The 12268-nt window shown below is 40.0% G+C and overlaps 1 protein-coding gene across 6 annotated transcripts in view; it reads right to left on the bottom strand.

Moving 5' to 3' along the window:
• The window catches only part of LOC127412854 (endoplasmic reticulum-Golgi intermediate compartment protein 1-like), a 52929-nt gene that overhangs the window by 25689 nt on the left and 14972 nt on the right, over positions 1 to 12268 (bottom strand). For all 6 annotated transcript variants that reach the window (XM_051649528.1, XM_051649530.1, XM_051649529.1 and 3 more), the window contains one exon: positions 11933 to 11994. In XM_051649528.1, coding sequence (XP_051505488.1) covers positions 11933 to 11994 — 62 coding nt within the window. The remainder of the gene's footprint in view (positions 1 to 11932; positions 11995 to 12268) is intronic.

Raw genomic sequence — 12268 nt, 5'->3', positions numbered from 1 at the left:
TTAGACAAATGCTGTTATCTTTGTAGATTATTGATTTTAGCTTATTTTCTCTGTTTCGTTTACTCTATGAGAAGATTTTAAAACACAGTTGATTATGTCAGACAGAAGTCGTTATCTTCACAGATAAGCCTTTTAATTTCAGTTTATTTTCAATTTTCTTTACCGTTTTATATCCATTCTTTAACTATACAGAAAAGCTTTAAAAACAATCAATTACATCAGACAGATGTCATTATCTTTGTACATTTTTATACAATTTTCTGTTTCATTAGCTTTTTTGTACAGTTGAAGTCAAAAGTTTACATACACCTTAGCCAAATATATTTAAACTCAGTTTTTCACAATTCCTGACATTTAATCATAGAAAACTTTCCCTGTCTTAGGTCATTTAGAGGGCTCCAGACTAAAAAAAATGACTTAGGAGCCATTGGCTCCTAAACTGAAACATTTCCGATTAACATTTTTTTATTGATTCAACCATTAAATATATACATAGCAGAACACACATATACAGAATCAATATACAACACCCCCCCCCCCCGACCCCCCAACACCCCAGTGGTCACACAACCATAGACACACAACAAAAATAAATTAATTAATAAAAAAATAAAAATAAAATAAACAATCACACACATAAAACCCCTACACCTCTCTCTCCATTGTCCCTCCCCGAGAGCCCTCCAAAAAAGACAGATATCTGCCCCACTTCTTCGCAAACATGTCCAGACTCCCCAGTCTTCTGGATACCGCCTCCTCAAGGGCTGCCACTCTGGCCAACTCTGAACACCACTCCTAAAAAGGGGGCACTCCAGCCGACTTCCAACTCCTCAAAGTGATCTGTCTGGCGATCATAACACTAGATAGGACCCAGTTTTTCACATGCTTATTCTCCAAATTAATGACTGCCCCATCTCCCAAGATACAGAGTCTGGGGCAAAATAAAATTTGAGAGGCCAAAACCTCGCACATAAAACTTTGAATCCTCATCCAAAATTCCTGCATCTTAACACATCCCCAAAAGACATGGGTTGTGTCTCCATCTTATAATTGACATCGCCAGCAGGTGGGTGTGTCTTTAAGACCAAGCCTATGCAATCTAGAGGGGGTCCAATAGACTCTATGTAAAATCTTAAATTGCATGAGGCGAACCCTTGCGTCTCTGGATGCAGATTTGAAATTTTTTTGAATCCCAGCCCACTGTCACTCCTCCAATACCAATATTAGATCTTTCTCTCATAATCTCTTAAGAGAAGTTGAAGTTCCGTCTCCCAGACTCTGAATTAGTAGGGAGTAATACACCGATGCCTCATGACCTTTTCCAAAAGCAGTAATCGCCTCTCCCAGAGTGTCTGCCACTTTAGGAGGGTGTAAACCACTCCCAAAAACAGTACAGAGCAGGTGGCGCAGCTGTAAATACTTATAGAACTGAGATCTAGGAATCCCAAAAAGTTGAACCAAATTTTGAAAGGATCTCAACACTCCATTCTCATACAGGTCACCAAGTGTAGTAACCCCCCTCCCAATCCACTCTGACCAGCAAAAAGGGGACTTGTTGATGCATAGTTTGGGGTTCAGCCATATTCTCGAGGCAACATTTAAAAAAATGTCAGAATTAAACAGTCTGGACACTTTAGTCCATACCGAGTTCAAGTGTGAGATAACGGGATGTACTTTAGCTTCTCCGATTAATTTGATAGAAAGGCTCTGCAGTGGTGAAATAGGGGCAAGAACTTCCTGTTCTATACAGAACCAGGGAGGGGCTCTCTCAGGTGGAAGCGACCAATGAGCCAAATCTCTGGGACCGAATGCATAATAATAAAACAAAATCTTGGGTAGGCCTAGCCCACCTTTGTCAATCGGCCTATGTAACTTATTGAAATGTAATTTGGGATGCTTACCATTCCAAATGAAAGACTTTGCTATGCTATCAAATTGCTTGAAATAAGAGAGGGGGACATCTACAGGGAGAGACTGCAGTAAATAATTGAATTTTGGAATACAATTCATTTTAATAACATTAACCTTCCCAATCATAGATAAATGTAATGAAGCCCAGCTGCCCACATCACTCGAAAACCGTTTTATTTAGGGGTCAAAATTAACTAACTAAATCACACAAATTTGCTGGAAATAAAATACCCAAATACTTAATGCCCTGTTTGGGCCACTGGAAAGCACCCGGCTGGAAAGCCGTTTCTGGGCAGTACACTGTCAGAGCCAAAGCTTCGGATTTAGACCAACTGACTCTATATCCTGAAAACTTAGAAAAGGAATTAATAATTCTGTAGAGGCAAGGCATAGATCTACTGGGGTCAGAGACAAATAATAGAATATCATCTGTGTAAAGCAAGAGTTTATGCGCCATACCTCCCGCCACCAACCCTGGAAAATCATCCTCCTTTCTTATCGCGGTTGCTAATGGTTCCAGGGCAAGACAGAACAATAATGTGGAAAGAGGGCAACCCTGCCGGGTGCCCCTATCCAAAGTAAAATAATCTGAAATTAGTCCATTTGTTTGTACCACCGCTACTGGGTGTCTACAAAGTAACCTAATCCATCCAATAAACGCACTCCCGAACCCGTACATTTCCAAAACCCCAAAAAGATAATCCCATTCTACTACATCAAACGCCCCTTCGGTGTCAAGTGAGATGGCAGCGACCGGAGATCACTCACTCGCCACTGACCACACGATACCGATGAGACGCCTAATGCCATCAGAAGAGCTACGGCCCCGAACAAACCTCACCTGATCTACACGTATAAGTGATGTCATAACTTTACTTAATCAATTAGCCAAAATTTTTGACAAAATTTTTACATCTAACTGGATCAGGGAAATTGGACGGCAACCCTTACACAAGCCTGGATCTTTGTCCTTTTTAAGAATCAGACTGATCCGGGCTTGTGTCACGGCCAGAGGAAGCTTTCCGTTCTTTAATGGTTCTGTATAAACTTCTAAACAAATGTGGAGCCAGTTCTGTAGCACAAGATCCAAACAATTTCAGCAGCAAAACCATCTGGCCCCGGAGCCCTGCCCGCAGGCAAGGCCCTAATTACCTCGCTAAGTTCCTCCAAGGTCATCCCAGAATCAAGACAACTTCCCTGCTCAGTCGTCAGTTCAGGAAGCTTCAATGGCTCCACAAAGTTTCCAATATCCTCATCAGTAGAGGACGTAGAACTATAAAGATCAATATAGAATTCTTTAAAAGCATTATTAATATCAGTGACCGAGGTAAATATTTCACCACCAGCAGATTTCACTGAGGGAATAGTAGAAAAAGACTCCTTCTGCTTTATACATCCAGCCAAAAGCTTCCCTGCTTTGTCCCCTGACCCAAAGTATGACTGTCTTGCCCTGAATAACCAAAACTCCACCTTCCGCGACAAAACAGCATTATATCTGTATTTCAATCCAGTCAACTCTCCGAAGCCATCAGACGACATTCTGCGCTTCAGCTCTGCCTCTGCACCTCCAATATTCCCCTCCAACTCCACAAGCTCCCGTGCTCTGGATTTTTTGGTGAATGAGGCACACTGCATGATCCAACCCCCAAGAACTGCCCAAGTGCCTCCCAAGCCACGTCCACAGAGGACACCGAGGACCAGCCGGTCCCCATTCAAACACCGACCTCGGTCTTTAAAATTTGTTGGAAATCAGAATTTTGCAAAAGGGATACATCAAAGCGCCAACTATATGATTTCTTTTTCTCCGTATGTGGCAACATCTCCAAACTCACCAGGGCGTGATCTGAGACTAAGATGTTTCCAATTGAGCAATCCACAACAGATGAAATGAGGGACTTAGATATCAAAAATAAATCTATTCTAGAATAAATCTTATGGACTGATGAAAAAAATGTATAGTCCCTACCAGATGGGTTCAAAAGTCGCCAAATATCTGCAAGACCAAGATTTTTACACATCTTGTGAAGTGTCACTGTTGCTCTAGGGGGCTTACACACTTTTGCTTCACTATGATCGAGGACTAAGTCCATCAAAAGATTAAAGTCTCCTCCCAATATTATATCATGAGGGGTGCCAGCGGCTTGCAATATCCCTTCAAGATCTATAAAAAAGCCCTGATCACAGTGTTAGGCGCATAAATATTAGCCAAAATCAACCTTTGCCCCTGAATTTCTGCTAAAACAATAATGACTCTTCCTAAATTATCTTTAATCTGTTTGAAAAATTTTAATTGTAGATGTTTATTAATCAATATAATGACTCCCCAACTCTTACTAGAGCCAACACTAAAGAAAACATGTCCACCCCATATCTTCCCAAATTTTTCAGCTTCCTGCGGGGAAAGATGTGTTTCTTGAAGAAACACAATATCATATTTCTTACGTTTAAGAAAATAAATAACCTTCCTTCTTTTTATGGGGTGCCCCAACCCATTCACATTCCATGTGGAGAGAGACAACTTATTCATATTAACATTTGACATATTGATATAATAAAAATAAATTGTGTGTCAAAAACAAGATTACACAGACCACATTCCCCATTAATGCAACAATCAAACCCTGAACTTCCCCCCGATCAAAACAAACAGAAAAACGAAAAACGTGCGCATTAACCCCGTGCACGACAGCGCCAACCGGCGTCAATCCCTTAAAACTCAAAGAGTCCATGTACGCCTATGAAAGCCCCCGCGACAACTTTGCCATCGGATTGCTCAAGTCCGGTGCTTCTATACAAATTTTGTAAGGCAAAATTAAATAACAGAAAATACTTAGTAAAACAGACCCCAGCCAACAGGCAGAATAACAGAAAAAACATGTATACTCATTCACAGAACCTTCTCAAAGGTGTGTTCCTCCACAAAATAAACTCCAGCTGATATAAAGCCGTTCAGTTTCCTCGGACAGACAAGCAATTGTTCAGTGAGCCTGCTGTTATGCCTCTAGGCGGAGCCAGCACGAAAAACAAAACCAGCATCCCGGTTCCTCTGATGATCAAGAGCCAAACTAACTCGGAGGCCAAAAAAATAAAATAAAATAAATAAATACACCATAACTTACTCAGCCCGTCAACTTTTTAAAAGACATCTTTTATGTGAGCATGTAGATATTTTGCAGTCACCCAAAGTGTCCATTCTCAATCTGGCCGGAAACTTCAGTGTAAAAAAGATCTTCTGTCAATGCAAAAGTTTCTTGGAGTCATGCCACAAAACAAACTCCAGCCACTAGGCAGAGCCAGCGCAAATAGAAACAAAAATGGCACCCAGCTTCCTCAGATAATAGAGTTCCTAAACAGCGAGTCAGTCCACTAATATAAGAAACATCAAATGGCTTACTCACTCCAATGTATTTACGAAAGAGAGTGCCTGTTTTGGACATGTAAATACTTTGTGACCATTCTTCATTTCTATTCTCAGTTTGGCCGGGAACATCATTGCAAAAGTGATCTTCTGCTGGTGTAAGAGTTTCTTACATTCCTTGAACCGATCGCGTTTCTCTCGTCGAATTCGCAAAGTCCGGGAACAAGAAAATATTATGGTTCTTCCAAGAAAGCTTTCCTTTGCTCCTTGCCTGGCGCAACACCAGATCTTTATCGGATGATCTCAGAAATTTGGCCAAAATCGATCGGGGCCTATCTCCCTCAGCAGATCTGCGAGCCGGGACTCTGTGAGCTCGCTCGATTTCCAGCTTGTGGCCTGTTATGTCGAGTAGACTCGGGAAGAGCTCGTCCAGGAATTTCACCATATCTCTGCCCCCTTCATGCTCAGGAATTCCAACAATTCGTATGTTATTCCTCCGGCTCATATTTTCAAAATATTCCAGTTGTTCCTAAATTAATTCCAAATCTGTTTTGGACGCGGGTGGATTAGCGGATAATTCCCTTTCCGATGACTCAAGATAATCGATTCGTTTTTCAACTTCTGTCACTCTTGTAAAACAACTCAGAGAATTTTGTTTCCATTGCCGTAATCGATCGACGTATTACAGCGAGATCTTCCAAGTCAGCAACAACCTTTGTCAGCATCACCGACATGTTGGACAGCTGACGCTGAATTTCATCTACCGACATGCCATCCAAATCGAGTACCCATCTCGCAGTCCTGCCAGAGGCCTCAGCTTGAACACGTAAGTGTCTTTTAATGTCTCCAGATTCTGAGGATTTTGACTTCTTTGCCATGTTTACCTCAAAGAGCAAGTATGTAATTGGGTGTATCGAATCTCACCGGATTATAACATGAAAATAATTAAAAAACTAGCAAAGTTCGCAGAGCTCGTGTCTCACACATCTGCTTCTCGCATGGCGTCCCCGAAAAACCCTAAACTGAAACATTAAGGAGCCAAATGGCTGTTTTTAGTCGCCAAATCACAGAATTGCTCAATTTAGATTGTTGTTCAGAAACAAGATAGAAAGCAGAAGAAAAGGAAGACAGTTTATAACACATTAATCAGAGGTTTAACAAACAGTATATATAGTGGAGAAGATAAGTTTGCATTCCCTTTTGTCTCATAAATGTCTCATTCACAGACCACATCTTACAGACCGCAAGATCATGCAGATTTACACTCTACAATATCAGGAAGATAAGAACCTTCCTCTCTGAACATGCCACACATCTTCTTGTTCAGTCACTTGTCATAACTAGACTGGACTACTGTAACACTCTCATTGCAGGCCTCCCTGCATGTGCAATTAGACCCCTGCAAATGATCCAGAATGCAGCAGCATGTCTGGTCTTTAATGAACCAAAGAGAGCACATGTTACACCACTCATCTCTCTCCACTGGCTGCCGGTTAATGCATGTATCAAGTTCAAGTCTCTGATGCTGGCATACAAAACAGTCACTGGGTCTGCTCCAGCATACCTAAAATCATTTCTGCAGAGCTACGTGCCTACTAGAAGCCTGCGGTCGGCTAAGGAACGTTGTCTTGTTGTACCAACACAAAGAGGCACCAGAACACTTTCCCGGAGTTTCGGCTTCATCATACCACGTTAGTGGAATGACCTTCTCAACTCCATCTGTGAAGCTGACTCACTTTCTGTCTTCAAAAAAACGACTAAAAACATCTTTTCCATGAGCACTTAACCAGTCACTAATAAAAAAAAAAAAAAGACAAAAAAAGTGTTGCACTTTAATCTGTTTTGAATGCTATTCTGATGCTAGTGAACTGTTGTACTACGGCACTTTTTCGTACCACTGTCTCCTTAAGATGATTCGCTTACATTCGCTTGTAAGTCGCTTTAGATAAAAGCATCTGCCAAATGAATAAATGTAAATGTTCACACTCCTTTCATAATTTATACAAATATAAGAGATAAAAGATTTTATTATTTAATACTGCTCTTCCCAATCTACATTACAGATAATTACATAAAGTATAGTATGCATATAATAGTCTGTTGTCTTCTTGAGCATCAATGAATGTTTTTATATACATTATTTATATACATATATAATAATTATAATTTATAATTTATAATTATAATTATAATAATAATTATAATTTTCTTTATCACACATTATACATTTGCACATATACAGTGAAATTCTTCTTTTTCACATATCCCAGCTAGGCTGGGGTCAGAGTGCAGGGTCATATATATATATACACACATATCTATCTATCTATCTATCTATCTATACATATATATATACAGTGCATACGGAAAGTATTCACAGCGCTTCACTTTTTCCACATTTTATGTTACAGCCTTATTCCAAAATGGATTAAATTCATTATTTTCCTCAAAATTCTACAAACAATACCCCATAATGACAACGTGAAAGAAGTTTGTTTGAAATCTTTGCAAATTTATAAAAAATAAATAATAATAAAATAAACAACAAAAAAATCACATGTACATAAGTATTCACAGCCTTTGCCGTGACACTCAAAATTGAGCTCAGGTGCATCCTGTTTCCACTGATCATCCTTGAGATGTTTCTACAACTTGATTGGAGTCCACCTGTGGTAAATTCAGTTGATTGGACATGATTTGGAAAGGCACACACCTGTCTATATAAGGTCCCACAGTTAACAGTGCATGTCAGAGCACAAACCAAGCCATTAAGTCTAAAGAAATTGTCTGTAGACCTCCGAGACAGGATTGTATCGAGGCACAGATCTGGGGAAGGGTACAGAAAAATTTCTGCAGCACTGAAGGTCCCAATGAGCACAGTGGCCTCCATCATCCATAAATGGAAGAAGTTTGGAACCACCAGGACTCTTCCTCGAGCTGGACTCTTCCTCGAGGCGGAAGCCACTCCTCAGTAAAAGGCACATGACAGCCTGCCTGGAGTTTGCCAAAAGGCACCTGAAGGACTCTCAGACCATGAGAAACAAAGATTGAACTCTTTGGCCTGAATGGCAAGCGTCATGTCTGGAAGAAACCAGGCACCGCTCATCACCTGGCCAATACCATCCCTACAGTGAAGCATGGTGGTGGCAGCATCATGCCGTGGGGATGTTTTTCAGCGGCAGGAACTGGGGGACTAGTCAGGATCGAGGGAAAGATGAATGCAGCAATGTACAGAGACATCCTTGATGAAAACCTGCTCCAGAGCATTCTGGACCTCAGACTGGGGCGAAGTACATGTGATTTTTTTGTTTTTTTATTTTTAATAAATTTGCAAAGATTTCAAACAAACTTCTTTCACGTTGTCATTATGGGGTATTGTTTGTAGAATTTTGAGGAAAATAATGAATTTAATCCATTTTGGAATAAGGCTGTAACATAACAAAATGTGGAAAAAGTGATGCGCTGTGAATAATTTCGGATGCACTGTAAATGTGTGTGTGTGTGTGTGTATATATATATATATATAAATAAATTGTTTTACAATATTGCCTTAGTCTTTAACTGTTACCAGATGACCCAGACACAGAGACTACAAGGGTGCAAATTGAATGAATTCCCAGATGCAGTTTATTATGCTACTCCAATCCCAATCAATAATTACCAGGAGAAAAAATGTGGTACACAATATGGGACTTTTAATTGTAAAGAAGCCCAAAATACACATGGGACTCTTATTTTGAAATGTCTGCACTCCCAGTTGTGAGCTCACTTACGGATAATTCGCTGAGAAAGTGAATCTGATTCAAACTGCTAACCTGAGCTCCTGAGTTGAAACCCTCAGTTCTTTTCGGGTGATTCATGAAAAAGACCCCATTCAAAAGAGTCATTTGTTCACGACTCTCTCGTGATGGATTTGTTGTTGCATGCGGTGCAGCGAGCTCGTCAGAAACAGAACACGTAAAAAGCGGTGCGAGACACACTGGTGTGAGCTCTAAAGATTTTTTCAATAACTCACATGATGATATCTGATGAAACCACATATGAACGCACACAACCCGACTGTCACCAGTGGCGATTAGATTTTAAATTATAGTCGCAATAAATACATTTTGGTTGCATTTGCGACCATTTAGTCGCAGTCTGGAGCCCTGAGTTAGGATCACTACTTTATGTCAGAATAATAGTAGAGACAATGATTTATTTCAGCTTTTATTTCTTTCATCACATTCCCAGTGGGTCAGAAGTTTACATACACTTTGTTAGTATTTGGTAGCATTGCCTTTAAATTGTTTAACTTGGGTCAAACATTTTGGGTAGCCTTCCACAAGCTTCTCACAATAAGTTGCTGGAATTTTGGCCCATTCCTCCAGACAGAACTGGTGTAACTGAGTCAGGTTTGTAGGCCTCCTTGCTTGCACACGCCTTTCCAGTTCTGCCCAAAAAATCTATATCGGATTGAGGTCAGGGCTTTGTGATGGCCACTCCAATACCTTGACTTTGTTGTCCTTGAGCCATTTTTCTACAACTTTGGAGGTATGCTTGGGGTCATTGTCCATTTGGAAGACCCATTTGCGACCAAGCTTTAACTTCCTGGCTGATGTCTTGAGATGTTGTTTCAATATATCCACATCATTTTCCTTCCTGGTGATGCCATCTATTCTGTGAATTGCACCAGTCCTTCCTGCGGCAAATCACCCCCACAACATGATGCTGCCACCCCCATGCTTCATGGTTGGGATGGTGTTCTTCACCTTGCAAGCCTCACCCTTTTTCCTCCAAACATAACGATGGACATTATGGCCAAAAAGTAAAATTTTGGTTTCATCAGACCAGAGGAAATTTCTCCAAAAAGTAAGATCTTTGTTCCCATGTGCAAACTGTAGTCTGGCTTTTTTATGGTGGTTTTGGAGCAGTGGCTTCTTCCTTGCTGAACAGCCTTTCATGTTATGTCGATATAGGACTCGTTTTACTGTGGATATAGATACTTGTCTACCTGCTTCCTCCAGCATCTTCACAAGGTCCTTTTGCTGTTGTTCTGGGATTGATTTGCACTTTTCGCATCAAATTACGTTCATATCTAGGAGACAGAATGTGTCTCCCTCCTGAGAAGTATGATGGCTGTGTGGTCCCATGGTGTTTATACTTGCGTACTATTGTTTGTACAGATGAACGTGGTACCTTCAGGCATTTGGAAATTGCTCCCAAGGATGAACCAAGGATGATTTCTTTTGATTTTCCCATGATGTCAAGCAGAGGCACTGAGTTTGAAGGTATAGGCCTTAAAATACATCCACAAGTACACCTCCAATTGACTCCAATTAGCCAATTAGACTACCAGTTGCTAATTGCCTAAAGGCTTGACATCATTTTCTGGAATTTTCCAAGCTGCTTAAAGGCACAGTTAACTTAGTGTATGTAAACTTCTGACCCACTGGAATTGTGATATAGTCAATTAAAAGTGAGACAATCTGTCTGTAAACAATTGTTGGAAAAATTACTCATGTCATGCACAAAGTAGATGTCCTCAACGACTTGCCAAAACTACAGTTTACTAATATGAAATCTGTTGAGTGGTTAAAAAAAAAAAAGTTTTAATGACTTCAACCTAAGTATACATAAACTTCTGACTTCATCTGTATATGTTTCTTTAACTTTACAGAAAAGGAAAAAAAAAAGTTTATTACATCAGACAGACGTTATATTCACAGATTATTAATTTTAGCTTTATTTATATCTGTTTCGCTAACTATATTAGAAAGCTTAAAAAACAGTAAAATTAAAGAAAACAGATGTTGTTATCTTCATAGACTTGGTTTTGAAAACATCCCAGTAAAACTACAAATACACATTCTCATTTGTTTACCTTTCAAACCAATGATATTTACACCTAAGCACATGACAACTTAATCGCAAAACTGGTTTAGGAACAATGTTATGGTTGTGTTTATGATCTGTTGGTGTAAGCTTAAGCAAACATGACTAAACATGAGGTAGTTAATTCGAGGCCAAAAGAACAATAGACGCAGCCACAGGAATGAGTGTTATAACATAGTGCTAATATCATTCCATCATGAGTCAAAGAGCAACACCTAACCTTACAAACATCTACCCTTCTTTGTAATAAAGGCTGGAACTATGAGCCCTCCAAAAGGCAAAAGTCGGGAAACTAAAACTGAGTCAGCAAACTGGTTTGACCAACACAGGAGTGAATAATCAATTGGGATCAAAGCAGGAATATTGTGTGAGGAAATACAACATAGAAAGAAGAATGTTTACAACAAAAGACAAGAGCCATATATGCAACGGAATATAAAAAATTCTGATTACATTATATATGTTTCAAGAGACTGTAGTTAATTCGCCTATTTAAGAACAAGCAGACAGTTCTGTACCTTTGTCTTTTTACCAATTTTCAAATATGTTTTTGCTTTAAATCAAAGTTTGTACTGTTGTGACTCATCTCTGAGCTGGTTGGTTTGGCTCATAGCTTAGAACTCTTTATTGAAGAATATTTGAAAATCCCTATGGAGAAAATTAATGAGAATTTTTTTCTTCCCAAGGCCGTTTAAAAAGTGGGCAATCACTTTTCTTTCACTCTATTGACTGATAGAGTGGATGAGGGTGGATGGAGGGAAAGTAATGATTATAAAAACTGTAACTCACTGAAAGCTCCCGTATACGTTGGCTGGGTAAGATCTTTGGGCACTTTCCTGTAGATATCGAATCTGGAAGGAAAAGAAGGGAAAGAGAAAAGGGGGAAAAAGGTAAATATTGTGTTCTCCTGGGAAGAGAGCATGTGAAAGAACATTCTGTTCCCAGCGTAGTGTAAGGCATTACAGAGACGCTGAAGAATGTGAACTATGGCGCAGTCCATTAAACACCGGCCCAGACGCAACAGTCTGGCGCGACCCTGCTTCTTCAGTTACACCTCTTCCGCTGCATTCCTGCCTTAAAACCACAACCTCTGATCTGCTTTGGATTCTCACTACCCAACAGTGC

Source organism: Myxocyprinus asiaticus, chromosome 22 (assembly GCF_019703515.2).
Source record: "Myxocyprinus asiaticus isolate MX2 ecotype Aquarium Trade chromosome 22, UBuf_Myxa_2, whole genome shotgun sequence".
Lineage (NCBI taxonomy): Eukaryota > Metazoa > Chordata > Actinopteri > Cypriniformes > Catostomidae > Myxocyprinus > Myxocyprinus asiaticus.
The sequence above is the reverse complement of the archived record's forward strand: the minus strand, read 5'-3'. Positions and strand labels throughout refer to the sequence as shown.